The sequence below is a fragment of the Jaculus jaculus genome, chromosome 15 (assembly GCF_020740685.1).
Source record: "Jaculus jaculus isolate mJacJac1 chromosome 15, mJacJac1.mat.Y.cur, whole genome shotgun sequence".
In the NCBI taxonomy this organism is placed as follows: Eukaryota; Metazoa; Chordata; class Mammalia; order Rodentia; family Dipodidae; genus Jaculus; species Jaculus jaculus.
The window spans coordinates 37,087,394-37,108,266 of NC_059116.1; the positions used below are offsets into that span (position 1 = coordinate 37,087,394).

Below are 20,873 nucleotides of genomic sequence, written 5' to 3' on the forward strand. Positions count from 1 at the left end.
CAAAAGTCAAAGAACTCAGTTGAGTGAACTCTAATGCACGTTCAGTCACGCATTTGGACTTGCAAGCTCAACTCAGAAGAGTCACATACACAGCACAAAGAAAATGAAGACTCAAGCCTTGGCCAGAAGGTTGTGGGTGAAGTCTCTGGGATGTTTTTCTCTGCTGTAGTGTAGAGCCCCCCGCGGGCAGCGGCCGGGCACAGGTAGGGCGCAGGCAGGGCTGTGAGCACGCGGGTTTTCCAATCTCTGTGTACTAGCGGTTCTCGGTGTTGGCGTGGCCGCCGCGCCGCTCCACACTTGTGATTGCTTTGTTTCCTGGTCATTAAACCTTGTGCCGTTCTATTCCTGTTAAATCCGTAGAAAATGAGAAAATACTCGACATTTTGGGGGAAACTTGTAAATCTGAGCCAGTAAAAGAAGAAGGTTCCGAGCTGGAGCAGCCCTTTGCACAGGATACAAGTAGCGTGGGGCCAGACAGGAAGCTGGCGGAGGAAGAGGACCTATTTGAAAGCTGCGGCCACCCAGAAGAGGAAGAGGAAGAAGAAGAAGAGCAGGAGGAGCAAGAGGAGGAGGGAGAGTTAGCTTTGGCCAGCGAGTCACCGCGCGCTCGGCCTCAGTGGAGCGAGGCAGACACCCCGTTAGCAGTAGTGAAAAGGGAGCCCGCCGAGAAGCCGGGTGAAGGCGAAAGCGGAGGCCCCAGCGTGGAGCGCGAGTCTGTAGGGCTGGAGGAGCCAGAGGGGCAGAGTAGCGCGGCCCCCGAGCTCACTGAGGCTGCTAGCCAGGAGCTGGCTTCGGAAGCGCCCGCGGCAGCGCCCAGCCCCGAACCCCGAGATAGCAAAGAAGACGTGAAGAAGTTTGCTTTTGACGCTTGTAATGACGGCCCTGCGGCTCCTAAAGAGTCCTCAGCCAGTGAGGGCGCTGATCAGAAAATGAGGTTTGTGGATTCTCAGTTTTAGACCAGACGCTATCTCCTTTCCATTGGTCACTAGTGACACACACAGGCTGTCAGTCCGCAGCTGGCCGGCCATGCTGCCGACATTGTAGTCCTTCCAGACACTGGCTTAGTGCTCCTTGTTTATTTTACACTGATCACGTAATCGGCTTGCTTTCTCAACCTTTTATGGTTGTATTCTATAATTCTTCCTAATCATTTTTAGCCTGGCAGAATTTATTAAGTCCTGTGGGTCTGAAATCGTATGGTTAGGTCAGATTTCCAAAACACGTTTGTCGGGGTGTCCTTTTTGAGAGCTAAGTCCGGGTAGGTATGCAGCTTGTTGGGCCTTGGGGTTTTGAGCATGCTTCCTTACCGTGCTGCCCCATTAGTGACACTGTCTCTTGTCTCTAGTTCTGTTGAAGATGACTCGGACACGAAAAGGCTTTCCCGAGAGGAAAAGGGTAGGTGTCTGTGGTGGCGCTGCCACCTGAAGCATGGTGGCCCTTGGAGCCCCCAGATACTTCTCCTTTGTCACAGCCCATGTCCCGCATCTATCTGAGTCTGTCCCGATGCCACCCCTCTCTCTGCATAAACCTGTTGTGTGCTTCCCTCACATACATACTCATTTCTGGGGAGCTGTTAAGTACACAGGTGCTCCAGCCCTCTGGTGAAATAACCTGTTGAGCTAGCTGCAGTGGCACAAGCCTGTCATGCTAGTATTTGGGAGGCTGAGGCAGGAACATTGCCACAAGTTTGAGCCTAGCCTGAACCTGTCTCAGACACACATGCACACAGTAACTGAGTAGTAGCTGTACTAGAGAGAATGTTGTCCTTGGTGTGAAAGTACAGGGTGGGAGGCAACTTTTCAAATGGCACTTGGGGTTGGGGTGCGGCTTGGTGGGTGATGCTGACCTGGTATGTGTGAGGCCACCTCCACCACCAGAAAAAAGGGCCAGCCATTGGTGGTTATGTGGGGCTCATTTTGTAGTTCCCAAGCCCCATCTTCCCATTGTGACCAATATTTCTGGCAGTATGTGGAGCCAGTGGACAGCTGCGGTATCTCCATGAAGCCAGTGGGCCTGGCGTCACCCAGCTGGGTTTAAAGGAACAAGTGCGAACTGCCTCCTGTTAGAGTGACTTTGTTTAAGCGGGAAAAAAGATGGACTTTCTTGAAGTTGATTTTTTTTTTAACATGTTTCATTTATTTATTTGATACAGAGAAAGAGGCAGAGAGAGAGAGTGAGGGAGAGAATGGGTGCCCCAGGGCCTTCAGCCACTGTAATGAACTCCAGATGCATGCATCTGGCTAACATGGAGCCTGGAAAATCAAACCGGGATCCTTTGGCTTTGCAGGCAAATGCCTTAACCATTAAGTCATCTCTCCAGCCCAATTTTTTTTTTTCAAGTTTTATTTGAGAGAGTCAGAGAGAAGGATGGGCCTTGCCAGAGCCTCCAGCCACTGTAAGCAAGCTCCAGACCCATGTGCCACCTTGTGCATCTGGCTTACGTGTGTTCTGAGGAATTGAACAGGGTCCTTTGGCTTTGCAGGCAAATGTCTTGACCACTAAGCCATCCCTCCAGCCCTGTGTTGATGTTTTTGACCAGAACTTTCTTTTGAATAGGTCGTAGCAGTTGTGGTAGAAACTTCTGGGTTAGTGGTCTTTCTTCAACGACCAGAGCCACAGATTTGAAGAACCTTTTCAGCAAATATGGGAAGGTGAGAACAAGGGTTTATGGGCAGAAAACATTTGAGATTTGAGGCACATATTTTTGTGCAGTCTTGGGTGGGTTCTCTCTTCTGTCCCGGGTGCTGTGATGTCCCAGGGGTTCTCCTCTGCTATGTGGCTACTGTGCTTTTTGTGATAGTGCTAGCTTCCTGCCCCTTGGCACTCACTGTCCAGCTCCACAGGTTTGAGGGCAGCAGCAATCAGAGAAGGAGAATTCAGTGTGCCCATGGTCGCCAGTGAGACATGGCCACCCAGGCCTGGGAAAGTGCTGCTCTGCCACTCTGCACTGCAGCAGGAAGCCCAGCCAACCCCTGGGTCTACTGGGCAAGATACCTCTCGACCACCCTCCATTTTTCCTTCTCTGTTGGCCACTTGGTGCTTCTTGGACTCATCTCTCTAATAGTCTTGGGCATCTGGGTTGGGCACCTGCCCCTACAATCAACATGGTTCAGGCTATTGGTGTAAAAACAAGCTGTGGGGCCCTGATGACTGATAAGAGCAGATTGGGCCTGGCATGGATACAGCCGTCCCCTTCCCCCACCTCACCCTACCCCCAAGGGCTCTGGCTACCTTGGGCTTGAGGAGGGTCAGAGCACCTCAAGTCTATCTTCAGGACTTAGGGCTCCATGAGGCACAAAGAGTGTCAGTGCTGCTTATGTCCTGTGTCTCCTGTGGGACTCTTGTCAGAGCCAGGGCCCCTTTGCCCTAAAAGATTGGATCCCACTAGAGATGGCCTGGATGCTGAGAGAATAGGTGGCTGCATATGTATGATACCTTCCGCCACCTCCTCACATTGAGTTCTGTTCCTGTGTAGCTGGGTCCTGCTCCCTGCTAACTGGTATGGCTATACATGGTGCACTGCCTCCTGCTGGAGAGGATGTCAGGCCAGGCCATAGCCAATCGCAGCCCACATCCCACTCTGGCCTTCTGTGGACCATACGTGGTTATGGGATGTCTACAGCTCTGTGCTTCAGCTATGTTTGCTGCTTCCTCCAGGTGGTGGGTGCCAAGGTTGTGACGAATGCCCGGAGTCCTGGGGCTCGTTGTTATGGCTTTGTCACCATGTCCACTGCAGAAGAAGCAACCAAGTGCATCAGCCACCTGCACAAGACAGAGCTGCATGGGAAAATGATTTCCGTGGAGAAGGTGAGGCTTGTCTTTGCAAGGGGGCTGAAGAGAATGACACTAGGAGGAGAGGATCACTGACCCAAGGCTTTCTTGCAGGCCAAAAGTGAGCCTGCTGGCAAGAGAGCCCCAGACAGGAGGGACAGTGAGGGCAAGAAAGAGAAACCCAGCACTAGTGACAGGTATGGCTGCCCAGCCCAGGTTACTGTGGAAGGCTCTCCACAGGTGCAGTGCAGGCGTGGGGAGGAGCTGCTGTTTCCCTGGTGCTTGTTGGGAGGCTGAGGGAGGGCTTCTGCTTCCTGAACACCTGCTCTGACCTCCCAGATCTTCGAACCTGAAACGAGATGAGAAAGGCGACAGAAAAGACGATGCCAGAAAGGGGGATGATGGAGGTGGAGAAAAGAGTAAAGACTCAGATGACCAGAGACCTGGCCCCTCGGAGCGGTCACGAGCCACGAAGTCAGGTAGTCAGGTTCTCTGGGGTTCCCCTTACATGGTCTGCTGTGTTCGGGAGATCCCACACTAAGCACTGCCTTAGGCATGGCCATGAATCGGGTTCTCCATCCGTGGCGGCTTCTTCCCCTCACCCCTGCAGGAAGCCGTGGCACTGAGCGTACCGTGGTCATGGACAAGTCCAAAGGGGTGCCTGTCATCAGCGTGAAGACATCTGGATCCAAAGAGAGGGTATGTGTTGGCTTCTGGACAGGTGGCTATGGAGTGTGTGTGTGCGCGCTTTGTGCAGCTAGGTAACTATTCACTCCTGGAGCTGGAGCTTTTCTGTCGCCACTGCTGTGATGGCTACAGGTGCGAACAGTGCCTGTAAAAGTCAAGGGTAGGGTTAGCTGGCTGCCAGGAGGCACAAGACAGCTACTTCCACATCCTGTCCCATCTCCCACTACCACCTTACCTGGCAGCCTGCTGTACAGAGTTGGGAGACCACGATGCATATGCTCTGCCTCGCCCCAGGGTATGGGTAGCTACTGACATTCATAAGTTCCAGTTTCTAGCCTTACAACTTGTGTAGATTGGGGGCCCCATGATACTTCCCGCCCCCCTGCTATAATTCACTAAAGGGTTACTAGTCTTAATTCAGAAGTGGCCTCACTGTAAGACCAGTAACAGATTCAAAGAAGCAACCTAGGCTCATCTTGCACTGTTTGCAAAATACTCCTTTCCATCTGCTTGTTAACTGGGGACACTGAGAGCCCAGGGCAGGCTGAGGCCCCTTGAAGACTGGCCATGTGAGCACCTCGTGACACAAGCAGGTTACAACTTCTGCATCTGTGAGAGCTTTCTGTCATTTGCAAATGTGTTTTGATCCCTTATCTTGTTCTTACACAATCTGATTAGAAACTTGGAAAGCAAATTATCAGTTCCAGGGCTTAGGATGGGCAGTTGGTGAAAGGTGTTACACAGATGACAGTATGTTACACTGTTAGTGGTTTTTAGGGACATGTTGACTGAAGGAAAAACAGGACAAAACTAAAGATTTTGGCTGGGCGTGGTGGAGCAAACTTTTAATGCCAGCACTTGGGAGGCAGAGCTAAGAGGACTGCCATGAGTTTAAGGGCACCTGAGACTAAGTGAATTCAAGGTCCGCCTGAACTAGAGCAAGACCCTGCCTCAAAAAGGGGGGGGGGGTTGTAAATGCAGAAAACCTATTGACAACCAGTTGTGGTGGTGCACACCAGCACCCAAGGGGGCAGAGGCAGGAGGATCATGAGTCCAGACCAGCCTGGGCTGCATGGAGACTTACCAGTCTTCTTACCATCTCCACCTTTAATTCTTTTTGCTCTTTGATGATCTAGGCCTCCAAAAGCCAGGACCGCAAGTCCGCCAGCAGGGAGAAGCGGTCCGTCGTATCCTTTGATAAAGTGAGAGAGCCGCGCAAGTCCAGAGACTCTGAGTCCCGGAGGTGAGGCTGCCTGCCGAGGGTGTGTTGGGAAATGCTTTGGCCTGCCTGCTGCTCTCTTCCCTCTCCTCCCAGAGAATTTGCTGTGTCACAAGAGGGTAGGAAGGCCTTCCCAGTTTGTCTAGGGGGTGGTGACAGCAAGGCCATCAAAGGGCTTTGCACTGGAGTAACCCAGGGGACAAGACACTCAAGAGTGTGGCTGCTAAATAGAAGCACTAATAGTCACAGTGGGTCCCATAGTTCATTCCCTGTTGAGCAGTTAGTAAACTATACTGTGAACCAAGGAGCATGGAATTCAGTTTCTGAATTATCTGCTGTAGCTTTTTGTGTAGCAGGTATTGGTACATAAAGCCTATGTACACCAGCAATTTGACACTGTTGTAGCCAGATGCTATGGCACATGCCTCCAATTGTAGTAGTCGGGAGGCTGAGGTAGGAGGATCACTGTGAGTTCGAGGCCTCAAGAAAAAAAAAATTGCCATTTTCATTAGTGAAGATAGGGCTCCTCCCTGGCAGGTGATGTCTGAACATATGAATGGAGACTCAGAGCAGTCACCCTGTGTGAGTGTGAACTCTCTGGATGGGGTTGGTGCTCAGCCATGGCTCTGTCATATTTGCCACTCTACTGTGGATAACCAGGATGGGGAAAAGATGGGAAGAAGGTTACTAGAGATGAACATGCTGTTGGGAAGGCAGGTAGCCTCAGACATGGAAGGCCTGGCCCTCCTCCCAGGCATGGGGAAATAGCTTCCTCTCACACCCTGGATTGAGATGGTGATGTGGACACAGGTCGCCAGCAGAGGCAGACATTCGTACTACCAGAGGTCTGGTCTCTGTGCTTGCCCTGTGCATGCATGACTGTTAGCTGTTACTCTAGCCATGTGATGTAAGCTGGGGAATCTTTGTGCTAGCATTGGGCCTTTGTGTGGCTTCATGTCAAACACTGTTGTGAGCCATCCACTGTTGTGCCAGGCTCCTGAGCAGGCTCACATTGCTGTGAGAAATGGGCGTGATTATGGTAACTGACAGGATGTAAACTACAGAAAGTCATAGAAAGTTCAGAGCACCATGTAGCTCACTCCTCCATACACCCCACATAGGCAACCTGGAGCCCTGGATGGGCCCTGTTCTACTGTCCCAGCCCTCAGCACTGGCCCCCAGCACAAACCTCAATGGTTCTGCTGTCACACAGGGAGCGGGAGCGCAGCGAGCGGGAGCGCAGCGAGCGGGAGCAGCGGCTACAAGCACAATGGGAGCGTGAGGAACGCGAGCGGCTTGAGATTGCCCGTGAAAGGCTAGCCTTTCACCGGCACCGGCTGGAGCGCGAACGCATGGAAAGGGAACGCCTGGAACGAGAGCGCATGCACGTGGAGCAGGAACGTCGCCGTGAGCAGGAGCGCATCCACCGTGAGCGTGAGGAGCTGCGGCGCCAGCAAGAGCTGCGCTATGAACAGGAGCGGCGGCCTGCAGTGCGGAGGCCCTATGACGTGGATGGCCGGTGAGTCCTGCACAGACAGGGTCACGGCTGCAGGCCAGTGGAGGTGGGGTGGATGAGGTAATGTTAATGGGAGAGTGAGGCGGGGCGGGGGGGATCATGAGTTCAGGCCAGCCTGAACTGTATGTAGCAAGACTCAAAAAATATAGTCAAGGGCTGGGGCAATGGCTCAATGAGTAAAGTGTTTGCCTTGAATGCATGAGGACTAGTGAGTCCCAGAACTCACATATGGTGCTGGGTGTGATGGTGCACACTTGTAGTCCCAGTACTAGGAACTAGTACCTGGGGCTCGCTGGCTAAATCAGTCAGCTTCAGGCCAGTAGGAGAATCTGTCTTGAAGACAAATTGATGGGCTTCTATCCACTACACACGGTTAAAACAACATACTCATCTATCTGTGGGCTTATCTGTGGGGGTGTAGGTTCTGGAAAGCACCAAAATCTAGAGTTGCATGTGACGAATGCTCGAGTAGTGGCCAGCATCCTCTTTGGGCCTCATTTTTGTTCCACAAGTGCCACATGGTGTATTTCACAAGGTCCTCTGAGCTGGGCTGGGACTGCATGTATTTAAATACATGCAGGTGCTGGAGCCCCATGGCCATCGGCATGGGAGATGAGCTGCTCAGTGCTGTCTCTGCAGCAATTTGGCTTTCGGTAGAAGAGGTGGGCATCCTCCAGGGCTGCTGAGGGCCAGGGCCTTACTGATTCCCACTCAAGTGACTTGACTGTCCTCCTGACCACTTCCTCAGGAAACTAGTGCCTGCAGCAGCATTAGGGATGCAGGATGTGGGCCTTTGTCAAGTCAACTCCAGCCTCGGCTTGGGGGTATCAGGAGCCATGTGGCTGACTCCTGCCCTGCCTCACCCCACAGGCGTGATGACACTTACTGGCCAGAAGCCAAGCGGGCTGCCATGGATGAGCGCTACCACTCTGACTTTAGCCGCCAGGACCGTTTCCATGACTTTGACCACAGAGACCGGGGCCGCTACCCCAACCATTCTGTGGACAGGTGAGTGGCTGCTGCCTGCACGCTGGAAGGGGCAAATGGCCTTCCTGCACTCCTCCCTCCTGGTCTTACCAGAATTATCTTTTTCAGGAGAGAAGGTTCACGGTCAATGATGGGAGAAAGAGAAGGACAGGTAAGAGCACAGGCTTCAAGCACAGCCATGTCATGGTTCCCTGCCCTCTGCATATGCGTGTCCTCCACATGAGCACCAGAGAGAGAGGCCCACTCATTACCTTCCAGCTGGAGAGAGAGGGCAGTCCATGGAGGTTTGGGGCCAGCCAGCAGTCCACCCCACTGCGCTTTTGGCTGGGTCCAACCCTCTCTGAGCCATGATTTGTGTTGCACTATGGCTGCACTGGGGACTCCTGTGTAATGGTCTTGCCTTGTAGCAAGACACAAACAGCTGTGTAGAGGAGCTTCTTGATGCCAGATGCGTGGGCACAGCAAGTCCCCACATCCCTTCCAGGGCCTCTATTGGAGTCTGGGCTGTGGAAGGGAAGGGCATGCTTGCTGGGTGAACATCATGCCTGGAAATCAGCTCAGTATCCCGTTCTTCTCATCCATCAGCTGCTGTCCCAAATCCAGGTCTTCAAGGGCTTGCCTTGAGTTGCTGGCACGGGAGACAGAATGTCCTCCCTGCTACTCTTCCCTTCAGCTTCCTGTTGCTCACCTGGCTGGCACAGGGCTCCCTTTGGTATCCCTTCAGTGAGTGTCGATGGCTGTCAGAGGGTCCCATCCTAGTGCTGCTGCCTTCCACTAAGCCATCCCACTGTGTAGGCAGTCATGCTCCCTTCAACACAGTGTGATGGCCATGTTGCATGTGGGTATGAGCAGTGCTTGCCACCACTGGAAAGTATCTGCTCACATGTTAATTAGTAGGTGGGGAAGCTTCAGTGCTCCTCTGTGACGATGGAGTGTTGCCGTGAGGGACTAGAAGGTACAGCAGGAAGTGGCAGGGAGTGCCAGGGTCCTTGAGCAAGGGAAGTCCACAAGAGGTGGGGGACAGCTCAGCTGGCTGTGGCTGGGTCTTACCTGATGACACCATACACTCTGTCCAATACCCTTCCTGGTTGAAGGCCACCCTGCATTTTCACTCAGTGACATAGCAAAGGGTGGACTGTGCCAGCACTATTACTGAAAACCAGGGGACATGGGCATGCTGCCATTCCCATGTGGGCAGCCACCTTGGGGTGGTACATTTAGCCCTTTATTTCCTCCTGGTTTGAAAGGGAGTTGTGGCACAAATACAGGGAGCAGCTCCATGTGCTATCACCATACTGACACTGCACGTTACCAAATTCAAGAGCCAGGTGCCAGGCATCACACACTAGCCTGGAGACCCTGAGCAGCTGTCGCGCTGAGAACTGTCAGCTGTGTGCCCTGGGCATCTTTACCAAGGCATCCCAGGCTCTCCTCCCACCTTGTCATTCTGTGCCTGTTGCCCAGGGGCCTTGGGATGCTGATCGCTCCCTCTCTGCTCTGTTGTCTAGCATTATCCTGAACGACATGGGGGACCTGAGCGCCATGGGCGGGACTCACGTGACAGCTGGGGCTACGGCTCTGACAAGAGGATGAGCGAGGGCCGGGGTCTGCCCCCTCCCCCCAGGTTTGTGTCCACACCTGCAGTCAGGACAGATGGGGGACACATTGGGTGAAAGTAATCTGGCTTAGCTACCGTCTCATGGCAGTAGAGACAAGGTCCCCAAACATCCCGAGCCCTGCCCCTGCTTGCTGTGCTATAGCCACAGCAGTCCAGGTCAGATGTGTCTTTTCCAAGGGGCAGACGTGACTGGGGTGAGCACGGCCGGAGACTCGAGGATGACCGCGCCTGGCAGGGCACTGCGGATGGGGGCATGATGGACCGTGAACACAAGAGGTGGCAAGGTTAGTGCTGTTTACAGGATTGCAGGGACAGGCCCGTCTTGCATACATAGCGCTGGCCCTCGAGGGGTGAGCAGAGAAACTGCTGCCCCCAAACTGTTCTCCAGCTGAGGGGACAGACCACATCACATGACCATAATTCCACATGGAGTGCAGCATGGTGTGGCTCAGGGTTACACTGGCTGCTTGCCAACATGTGCCTTGTTCTACAGGTGGTGAGAGGAGCATGTCTGGCCACTCAGGGCCTGGTCATATGATGAACCGTGGTGGCATGTCAGGGTAAGGCAAGGCACTGTCGCTCTCCCTGGCACACAATTGCCACCCAGGAGAGTGGGAAGGGACCCCCACTCCCTGCCAACAAATCCCACAGTCACATGAGGTTTGGGGTGGTGACAACTGGGAGATGAGGAACAAAGTCCCTGAACTTTTGGCAGGCGTGGCAGCTTTGCCCCTGGTGGGGCCTCGAGGGGACATGTGATTCCGCGTGGAGGAATGCAGGGTGGCTTCGGGGGACAGAGCCGAGGCAGCAGGCCCAGCGACGCCCGCTTCACCCGCCGCTACTGAGTGTGCCCCACCTCCCCAAGCTAGCCCTTGATCTGCCAGGACTCACCTTCATGTGTACAAACAATATTTTTTTTTTAATCTGCTGCCATATTGTAGCTCGATACAATGTGAATGTTTTGTTTTCAGTTTCTTTGGGTTTTTGTAATAAATGTGTTTCTGTTCACATAGCCTTTACTTAGCATGGCCTCTCCATTTCCCCTCTGGCAGGAAGTGGTGCTCAGCCCCTTCTATTTTGTTTTTTCATATATATTTCATTTATTTGAGTGAGAGTATGGATGCACCAGAACCTGCTGCTGCTGCAAACGCACGCCAGATGCTTGTGCCACTTTGCGTCTGGCTTTATGTGGCCTGGGTAATCAAACCCAGGCTGTCAGGCTTTAAAAGGAAGTGCCTATAACAGCTGACCATCTCTCCAGCCCCTCCCCCACTCCGTTCTTAATTCAGGCCCTACTGTCCCTATCCACCCAGGCTTCATGTGCATGACCTCCTTTAACAGCAGAACAGGCTGTAAAAGCAACATGTCACACAATCACAGGTGTCTCCTGTTCCTGTCTGTGTCTAGGTTCCAAAACTTGTTATAGAACCACAAGAAGGGGCTGGGGAGATGGCTTAGTGGGTAAAATGCTTGCTGCGAAAGCATGAGGACCTGAGTGGATCTCCAGAATCCATGGAAACATGCTAGGCCTGCTGGTGTGCACCCTATAAAATGTCCCCCTTGGATGCTGTATATGAACATTTGTTCCCTAGCTGGCAGCACTATTTGGAGAAGTGCTAGAACCTTTAGGAGGTGAATCCTTGCTAGAGGAACTAGGCCACTCACTACAGGCTTTGGAAAGTGCTTTAAGGTAGGGTCTTGTTCTGGCTCAGCCTGTCCTGGAATTCACTCTAGTCCCAGGCTGGCCTCAAACTCACAGTGATCCTCCTACCTCTGCCTTCTGAGTGCTGGGATTAAAGGTGTGCACCACCACAACCGGCCTGAGGTTTTTTGTTTTGTTTTGTTTTTGTTTTTCCCTGAGTCAGAGCCTCACTAGGCCCAGGCTGACTGGGAACTTACTCTGTGACCCACACTGGCCCATAACCCATCTGTGTCATGCTCCTGCCATCATGCCTTTCCCTACGAACTTAAACCCAAAGGAAACCCTTCTTCCTGAAGTCTGTGATGCCATCGCCTGGGAGGTAGAGACCTGGGGCTCACTGGCCAGCCAGTGTAGCAAAAAATGGGGTGGAGAGCCAGGCACTGGCTCATGCTTAAAATCCCAGCATTAGGGAGGCCAAGGCAGAAGGATCTCTGAGTTTCAGGACAGCCTAGGAAGAAAAGATGGGAGAGTTACTGAGGAAGACAACTGATGTCAACCTTTGGCCTTTGTATACACACTACATGCACAAGTGTATCAGAGTTCATGACAATGTGCCTGAGGTATGTCCAGCCTCTGCTTCCTTGTCACTGAGCCCCAGCTAGGCCAGAACCACATTTTTTCTACTACACATTGTCCTGTGTGTGCTAAGAAGGCCCCAACCCACAAAGAACAAACACACAAGGAGAGCACCTGGAAGTCCCAGCAGCTCTGCTCAAAAGCCCAGGGATAGCCAAGTCCCCTCCCAGTTCCAGCACAGTGGTTGCTGTCAGCTTCACTGCTGAAATGAACATTCTACCAGACAGAGGTAGGGAGTTTATTTCAGGATTACAGACCCAGGGGAAGTTCCATCAATGGCAGAAGAAACTGGCACCCTTTCATTGATCCAAGCGAGAGACCACCAAACAGGCAGCAAACATGCACCCTAGAGCTCAATCTGCTCTAAAAACACCCAGTAGTAGGATAGGACTCAGATCCACCTCCAATGACATGCCCTTTCTCCCAGCAGGAATCTGCTTGCTGGGGGCTCAAGTAGGTTTAATCAAGAATGCCTTATCTGATGCTGGGCATGGTGGCGCACACCTTTAATCCCAGTACTTGGGAGGCAGAGGTAGGAGGATCACCATGAGTTCAAGGCCACCTTGAGACTACAGAGTTAATTCCAGGTCAGCCTGGACCAGAGTGAGATCCTACCTCGAAAAACCCAAACAAACAAGAAAGAATGCCTATCTGGACTGGAGAGATGGCTTAAAGGTTAAGGTGCTTGTCTGTGAAGCTTGAGGACCCACGTTTGACTCTCCAGGTCCCGTGTAAGTCAGACACACAAGCATCTAGAGTTCGACATCAGTGGCTGGAGGCCCTGGAGTACCAATTCTCTCAAAAAAAAAAAAAGATCCTGGTCTGTGTGTGGTGACACACCTTTAATCTAAGCAGATGTAGGATCTCTGTAGGTTCCAGGTCAGCCTGGGCTAGAGTGAGACCCTACCTCAAAAAACAAAGGGCTGCAAAGATGTATCAGTAGTTAAGTTCTGACGCCTGCAGTGCCTGATAGCCCAGGTTTAATTCCCCAGTGCCCATGTAGTGCCAGATGCATCAAGTGGAACATGAAGGAAAAAGTTGACTGAACCTATGGTGCCAAACATTGAAACCATCACCTTCAAACAACACTAGCTGAGGACAGTGACGATCCCACTCTGTTCTTGAACCCAAGGGCAGCCAAGCTCAGATCCAGGCCCAGTACAGCCTGTCCTTGGCTTCAGAGTGGTAAGATATGCATACACGGACCAACTAGATTTCACCTACAGGGACAGAACTGCTCCACACTTGGCTGTGATCCAGTGAGTGAGCCCTCATGCATTCATCTGCAGCCAGCTTCCACAAGGAACTAAGTCCCTGGTGGAGTGGGGTAGGCTTTGGACAAAACTTCTCACCCATCCATCCATAGCTTTAATTAAAAAAAACCAAAATTATTTGTCGGCAAGCAGGGAGAGACAGAAGACAGAGAATGGACATGCCAGGGCCTCCAGCTGCTGTAAGTGAACTCCATGTATGCACCATCTTGTGCATCTGGCTTTATGTGGGTACGAGGAATCAGCCTCAAGGCCTTAGGCTTTTTAGGCAAGGGCTTTAACCGTTAGGCCATCTCTGCAGCCCCACAGCTCTTTATTGCTCACCTATGCTGTGGCACTGGGAACATGGTAGAAACCCTGAACACCCAGGAGGTAGGTTCTGCCTTGAGTGGAGATGGGGGGGGGGGTGTTATAGGGAGGTAGAGGTGTGCAATGATAGGAGCCACCAGTTCCCTGGTGGCCCTGTGTAGTAGCTGGGCATCCTCCCACCTTGGCCTGAGGCCAGTGTGTTCCCACAGACCTCAACACTGTTCAGCTCATCTGGTGCTGAGGGTCCTTGTGGGGAGGGCACAGCACAGGCCTCGCTGTCTGTCCCCAACCCCTCCCACAGGCCTCTCCCAGCCTCCATTTTCTAGACTTTTCTCTGTGACCCCTCACCCCCATTATCATGCAGGCTGGCCACATGTCCCACCATGACCCAAGGGACTTTCATAGCCAAGTTCATAAAGCTTTAGCTCCTCCCCCAAGGCTGTCTTCTTTGCTTCACTGGGGTACAAGTATCAAGGCCTTTTATGAACCCACACATACACCCCAACAGAACATGTTCCAGAGCCCCAGACAGCTGAGGGCAGTGTGGGATAGCAGGAAACACACGCAAGCATGAACAGCCTGGGGGTCTCAGGTCATCAGAAGAATGAGTGTGACAGCAGAACAGGAAGGTCGCTGGCACAAGGCAACATGGTGGTGGGCCCGTCTAATGCATAGGATGACCAGTCTGCACCGACCAGTCTGCACCTCCCGCTGTGCACCTTCTTGGCCTTTTCTGAGTCCACACCCAGTGTCTGTAGCATGAGGCCTTGCTGTCACCTGGGACTCCTTGTACCTCATGCCCAACCCACATCCCAAGTCAAGTTACCCCCAGGCCCACCCCAGACCACCAGCAGCATGTTGGTCAAAGACGCTTCCAAGTTCTTTATTGGGCCAGCGAGGCCAGAGCTGCCCTCAGAGTGGAGTCCCATTCCTCGTTCTCTGCCGACCTGTCTCTGTTCACCAGCCCCTGTGCTCTTCCTCCCTACTTGGCATGCTCCTTCAAGTACTCCCAGCCTTCCTTGGAATACTCACAGGCCTTGGTGGGGGCCATGGACAAGGCCGACATCACAGTGATGATGCCTGCAAGGAGAGAGGACTGTGATGCCCCCATCCCGCCCGCGGACTGCACACACATCACCCCTTTCTCAGACAAATCCTGGGGAAGCTTGCAGGTGGCAACTTATTCCAACAGGGAAACTAAGGCATGATGGGGCAGGGTTTAAGCTCTCAATCCTGCTGTCTCCATTTCCCAAGTTCTGTGCACCAGCACACCCTTTTTTTTTTTAAAGGTTTTTGAGGTAGGGTCTCACTCTAGCCCAGGCTGACCCAGAATCCACTATGAAGTCTCAGGCTGACCTCAAACTTACAGCAATCCTCCTACCTCAGCCTCCACAGTGCTCCAGAGTGTGCCACACCAGGCAGAGAATGAATGGGCCTATAGCCCCTGCAAACAAACTCCAGATGTACGCAACACTTTGTGCATCTGGCTGTACATGGGTACTGGGGAGTGAAACTCTGGTCATTAGGCTTTGTAAGTGCCTTAATCGCTGAGCCATCTCTCCAAACTACCATACCCAGTTTATATGGCGGCGGGGATGGAACTCAAGGCTTCCTGCATGCTGGGCAAGCACTCTACCCTCTGTGTCCCAGCTTCCAGGGTTGGTTTTGTTAGGTTTTGAATCACTCTTACTGTACAGTCCAGGCTGGCTTCAAACTCAGAATCCTCCTGCCTCAGCCTCCCAAATGCTTGGATAAGAGGTGTGCACCATCACACCTGGCTCTTTCTACACTTTTATCTACTGGAGACCCCAGGAACAGAAATGGGATGGACAGAATGGAGAGGGTTAGGGTTAGGCACACGGGACTGGGCTGGGGTAGCTGGGCCTACCTGAGTTCCAGAACTCACGGACAGGGAAGTTCAACTTTGGAGGTTCTGGGAGCTGGGGAGGAAGAGGAGCACAGGACAGGGGCTGGTGAACAGACACGTCGGCAGCCAGTCCCACCCCAACTGTCCCTGGGGCCACCCCACCCCGGTACCTGCGGCATCTGCAGCCCCGTCTGTTGGCACACATACTGACCGAACTGGTACATGGCCGGGGGCACAATCTCCTCAGCCTTGCGCAGGGCCGCCTCGCTCTTGTCGCTAGGCCCCAGCAGTTCCTGGTCATAGACCAGGTAGACGGCGCCGCCGGCCACGCTGCCTTTGATGAGGAACCTGTGGACGGAGGCGGCCAGAAAGGACAGACAGATCAGGGGACAAGACCCTGCTGTCACCCGCGACCTCTGGAGCCTCGAGTCTTCAGGATGCCTTGGAGCCGAGTGGCCCTACCACAGAACAATATTCAGTCTGCCGGCCACAAGCGGCCAATGATACCCGATGGTAAAGTGAGGGCACAGTGGGCATCTTGATTTTCTCGGAGCGTGCCAAGAACTTAGCACGCCACCCGTGTCCCAGGGAGCATTTCCCACACATCCCCTAAGCACAGTGAGTCCAGCGAAAAGGGCTCGCGGCGGGCACTCGAAAGGGAGGCGATCGAGCCTCGCGGGGCCACGGTCCTGACAACCGAAAGCGAAAACCCACAGCAGACCATGCCGCGGGGACGTACGTATACAACCAGGGAACTATCTGTTGAACTTCCCCCCCCCCACCGCCTCCGGCGACCCACGCACCTCATCAGCGGCCACGCTCGAGTCACCATGGCCGATCGTGGATCCGCGCGCAAGGACACCAGAATCGTTCGCAGTTTCCTTCGCGGCGCCGCAGAGACCGCTGGGAAGTGTAGGCCTCGTCACGCGCGAAGGCCTCCGGGAGCGGGAATCTAGTTTGACTACAGAGAGGGGCGTGGCCTCAACTCCGAGAGGCCTGTGGGAAATTTAGAGCCTAGCCGCCCTAATGGATTCTGGGAAATGTATGCAGTCTAGAGCCTCCGATAATGCGCCAGGCAGCGCAGCCTCCTAGGAAATGCAGTACCGCGTGTCCTAGAGTGTGCTGGGCGGCGAAGCTTCCAGGGAAATGTAGTCCTAGACTGAGGAAAGCGCTGGGCGTGAAGCTTTTCAGTAAACGTAGTCTAGCCTGGCCCTCGGTGACTGAAGACGCCCCAGAAAGGTGTTGAGAGTTACCCCGCGCCCGCGCGAGGTAGTGACTGAGCTTTAGCAAGAGCAAGCCGAGAAAGCGGGTGTCAGGGATGCGTAAGCACAGCATTGTTCCAGGGAGCCGGGAGTTGTCACGTGAGCTCTCCTGGGCGTGGCCCCACCTTGGTGAGGGGAAACCTGAGACCCAAATGGGTGAGTGTGTGGGGGGGGCCGTGCCCCACTTGTCCTGCGCAGAAGCTGCTTAAAGTTACAGCATCTTACGAAGGACTAGTGGTCCTCGTTCCTTCTGCAGCCACTCACACATCCATCCACCCACCCACGTACCGGGTCCATCTATTCATCATCCCTACCTACCTCTGGTCTCCAGGAAGAAGCCTCCGGCTTCATGAATCCACTCTGGAAACACGATTGGCGTTGTGCATCTCTAGATGGGAGATTTGGGGTCTTCCCAACCCCACTACCTCCCTCTTGGCCATCCCAGCTTTCTGGACTCGAAAACTCCTCCTTGTCCAGTGGGCTTCAGAGGATAGAAACTCCAAGGTGGGGTACCTGTGTCCCTTTCTGGGGACACTCACGCCTTCCTCCAGGACTTTATTGGCCACTTCCTGTTTTTCTCCCCCTGGGCAGGTAAATAGCCTCCCTTGGCAGAGGTGAGAGCTAGGAAACTGTCCAGGGTCTGGCCATATAGCTCGGTGGTACAGCAAGCACATGCTTAGCAATATTCGGTTGCTGATACTTAAAGAAGCAAGTCAGCGGGTGCAGCCTGTGCATAGGGCCTGGGGCAGAGCACCTATCAGGGCCCTTTATCTCTCGGCCCCGGGGAATATTTTCAGCGCGTGCAGGTGTGGCCGTGGACCAGACCTGCCAGTCACCTCGCTTTCCTCTGCACGCCTACAGGGGAGGGGGTGGACGAAAGCGAAGCGTGACTTCGCCTGGGGCTTTATTCTTCGCGTCCGGCTGGGAGGACAACTTTGACACAGGTGAATGCGGGGGGTGGGGGGGGAGGTGAGCTGAGAGGGATCTGTAGAGGATCCTGTCCCTCTCGTCAGAGAAGCGCCTGAATCCCTGTCAGCCCCCTGCAGGGGGCCTGCGTACTGCCGACCTGAGCCCATGCAGGAGTTGGCAAAGAGCTGGCTGTTCACTGTAGCCACCCGCGAGCCCACCTCGTGCGCCCTGGCGTCGCAGAGGCCCTCCTGCAGGTGTGCTATTCTTTGGGAGGATGCATAAGACCTGGGCTCGAATCCAAACCCATTCGAGCATCCAGTTCCTGAGTGACGTCAGGAGAACCTAACCCCTCGAATCCCGGCAGTACCAGCCCAAGGGTCCCGACCCGTCGAGAGCCGTAAACCCAGAAAACTGCCGGAAGCTGGGTGCATCTAGGTGAGGAGGGCGCGGGTCTGGAACCCCTCATTGGGCTGTGGGAGTCCTTGGAGGACTCCACCTGGAAGGCCGGAATTCCAGGTGAGGGCGTTCACCCGCCGACGGCCTGGGCTACCTGGAGCGGAGCCTCCTAGGCGCCCCGCCCCCGCCACTACGACCTCCGCGGTGGTACCCAGATGATGCTTCGCCGACGCTGCGACGCCTCACCTCCAGCTTCACTCTGGGATACGCCCCCTCCACGTACTAGGTACCTCCCTCGTCTAGCCTCAGGTCTGTCCCTGGCTAGCTATCCTACATCTTGACCTAAGACTCCACCCGCGGCCTCTCCGCACCTGCACCTCAGAGCGGGTCCTCTGCCTGGGGGGGCGCCCCCACGGAGGACCACGTGTTCTGGTCTGGTCCCAGGACCCCCTTGCATAATAAAAGTCCTTCTGCCATACATATGTGTGGTTCGATTTCCACCGGCCAGCCAGGCATCTCACTGGGAGAGGCCCAGGCAGAAGGAAAAGCCCAAGTTCGAGGCGAGCCTGGGCTGCACAGTAAGCCTGTATCCTGGGATTGAGGCCTGAGGCGGCCCACGCAGAGAGACGGGGTAACGAAGGCGGCCTGACCTAGCGCGCCGGGCCCACCCTTGTTCAGCCCCTTCTCCGGCCGTCTTCACACACAGGTTTGGAGGAGGAAAGTCGGCGCAGAAACGGAATCTCGCACCACCAGACTGGCCTTTTGTCCCTGTTTTGAGACACGGGCTCATATAGCTCAGTATGGCTCCAAACTCGCTAACTAGCCTGAGATGCCCTGAGTTCAAGGCCACCCTGGGACTACATAGTGAAGTCCAGGTCAGGTAAGCCTGGGCTACAGAGAGACCCAATCTTTTTTTTTTTCTTTTAATATTTTATTTTATTTTTTATTTATTTGAGAGAAAGGAAGAGAGAGAGATAGAATGGGCACACCAGGGCCTCTAGCCACTGCAAACGAACTCCAGATGCATGTACCCCTTGTGCATCTGGCTTACGTGGGACCTGTGAAATCGAATCGGGGTCCTTAGGCTTCACAGGAAAATGCCTTAACTGCTAAACCATTTCCTCAGTCCCTGAACCAGTCTTTTGACCTGGAGTTCCCTCCCTTACTCCCTCTATGTCTAGAACGGAAGGGATCTTCTCATGTCAATTTCTGGGTGCATCTCACTTTTCCATGAAAGGCTCTGAGTCAAGTATCTCAGATGTCACCACCTCCAGCTCCGTGGGCCCGGCCCTGCCCTCTTCCTACCCCTTCAAAGCTGAGACCTTGGCTCCCTTCCCGAGGATGAAGATGTCCTGACAAGCACTGGGGGAGGCTTGTGGGATGCTCTCTCCCTTTGTGTGTTCTTCAGGGTCCTGGGAGGTTGCCAGGGTCCCCCACTACCACCGTCTCAGTGGACATGTATGTACGGGAATGAATGCTCACCATGTGACATGTGTGCCTTGTGGTGGTTAATGTGATTATCAACTTGATGGGATTTAGAATCACCATGGAAATAAATCACTGGGTATGTTAATAAGGGATTGTCTAGATATGGGGTTGAGGGCAGGAAGACCAAGCTGAAATGGAAGCAGTGCCATTACATGGGCTGGTATCCCAGACAGTGTAAAATGGAGAACACTGGGTGAGTGGGAGCGTTCATTGCTCCCTGCTTCCTGACCACGGATGTAGTGCCACCAGCCGCCTCAAGCTCCTGCCAATAAGCCTTCCCTGCCATGATAGAATAAAGCCCCTTACCTGGGCGTGGTATCGCACACCTAGAGTCCCAGTATTTAGGAGGATCGCAGTGACTTTGAGACCACCCTGAGACTACATAGTGAATTCCAGGTCAGCCTGGGCTAGAGTGAGACCCTACCTGGAAAAAAAAATTTTAAACCAGGCATGGTGGCACATGTCTTTAATCCCAGCACTTGGGAGACAGAGGTAGGAGGATCAAGGTGAGTTGGAGGCCAGCCTGAGACTCCATAGTGAATTCCAGGTCAGCCCGAGCTCCATAGAGGGAGACCCTACCTCAAAAAAACAAAAATAAATTAAACCTCTTGAATGTCAACCAAAGTAAACGTTACTTCGTGCCAGCTATTTTGTCATAGCAACAAGAAAAGTATCCTGTGTATACTGGCCTTAGGTTCCTCACTAACAGTGGTCCCCAGCCCTGCAGGGGAAGAAGGTGGCAGGGCCTGACAAGGCTTGATGCCTCCTTTGTCCTGGTCTAGTAGTACACGCCCATCACAGGTAGACCACTAGCCTAGCCTCATGTGTGAAGGAAACTGCTGTCTGCCTGCTAAAGAGATGGGGAGTTGAGGAAGTGTGAAACCCCAGACAGGGCTTGTTCTGGTCTCATGAGTGTGGCAATGAGAATGAATGCTTTCCCCAGTTTTATGCAGCATGGAGATGGGGTAGGGCAGGGAGCTTATAGTCTAGTCTTTGGAGGTCCTAAGAGAGAAGGCCCCTGGCTGTGTAGTCCTGGGCTGAGGTCTTGCCCTCTCTGCTCTGGGATCTGGAAGCTTCGCTCTTCAGGGCGGAAGCATGGTCCGGAAGCCCCGGGTGAAGTGAGGTGAGGAGGAAGACTTGTGGAGTGTGTGTGTGGGGGGGGTCTTAGTGAAGCAGGGAGCAGCGTGCAGGACCACCGCAACAAGAAGACATGTGACAAGCCGAAGGCTCAGCACAAGTACACAGTTGGGGTTGCTGGAGACTCTGGGGCTGGGGGTACCCGTTTTGTCAGCTGT

The 20,873-nt window shown here is 53.7% G+C and overlaps 2 protein-coding genes across 3 annotated transcripts in view; one reads left to right on the forward strand and one right to left on the reverse strand.

Moving 5' to 3' along the window:
• The window catches only part of Safb (scaffold attachment factor B), a 30,013-nt gene extending 19,203 nt beyond the window's left edge, over positions 1-10,810 (forward strand). Inside the window, exons 7-21 of one of the 2 annotated variants that reach the window (XM_045134842.1) lie at positions 361-934; positions 1,346-1,395; positions 2,557-2,651; positions 3,658-3,807; positions 3,886-3,968; positions 4,111-4,250; positions 4,382-4,470; positions 5,595-5,701; positions 6,891-7,196; positions 8,064-8,201; positions 8,289-8,331; positions 9,689-9,804; positions 9,976-10,082; positions 10,292-10,358; positions 10,514-10,810. In XM_045134842.1, coding sequence (XP_044990777.1) covers positions 361-934; positions 1,346-1,395; positions 2,557-2,651; positions 3,658-3,807; positions 3,886-3,968; positions 4,111-4,250; positions 4,382-4,470; positions 5,595-5,701; positions 6,891-7,196; positions 8,064-8,201; positions 8,289-8,331; positions 9,689-9,804; positions 9,976-10,082; positions 10,292-10,358; positions 10,514-10,643 — 2,195 coding nt within the window. In that variant the 3' untranslated portion in view covers positions 10,644-10,810. The remainder of the gene's footprint in view (positions 1-360; positions 935-1,345; positions 1,396-2,556; positions 2,652-3,657; positions 3,808-3,885; positions 3,969-4,110; positions 4,251-4,381; positions 4,471-5,594; positions 5,702-6,890; positions 7,197-8,063; positions 8,202-8,288; positions 8,332-9,688; positions 9,805-9,975; positions 10,083-10,291; positions 10,359-10,513) is intronic. The other variant, XM_045134843.1, reaches the window with a different exon arrangement.
• A 3,713-nt stretch (positions 10,811-14,523) lies between these two features.
• Positions 14,524-16,481, reverse strand: Micos13 (mitochondrial contact site and cristae organizing system subunit 13). Its single transcript, XM_004654986.2, has 4 exons — positions 16,327-16,481; positions 15,694-15,871; positions 15,545-15,596; positions 14,524-14,736 (listed from the first exon to the last, which is right to left on the reverse strand). Exons 1-4 carry the CDS (start codon positions 16,353-16,355, stop codon positions 14,639-14,641), a joined length of 357 nt encoding a protein of 118 aa, XP_004655043.1. The 5' UTR covers positions 16,356-16,481; the 3' UTR covers positions 14,524-14,638.
• Between the last annotated feature and the right edge of the window lie 4,392 nt (positions 16,482-20,873).

What these genes read in the sequence shown, in the direction of transcription:
- Micos13 (XM_004654986.2), bottom strand. Translation starts at nt 16,355, where the DNA reads ATGGTGACTCGAGCGTGGCCGCTGATGAG. An exon ending in CGAGCGTGGCCGCTGATGAG is followed by an intron (nt 15,872 to 16,326) that starts GTGCGTGGGTCG and finishes CTCCGTCCACAG; the next exon opens with GTTCCTCATCAAAGGCAGCG. An exon ending in CGGGGCTGCAGATGCCGCAG is followed by an intron (nt 15,597 to 15,693) that starts GTACCGGGGTGG and finishes CTTCCTCCCCAG; the next exon opens with CTCCCAGAACCTCCAAAGTT.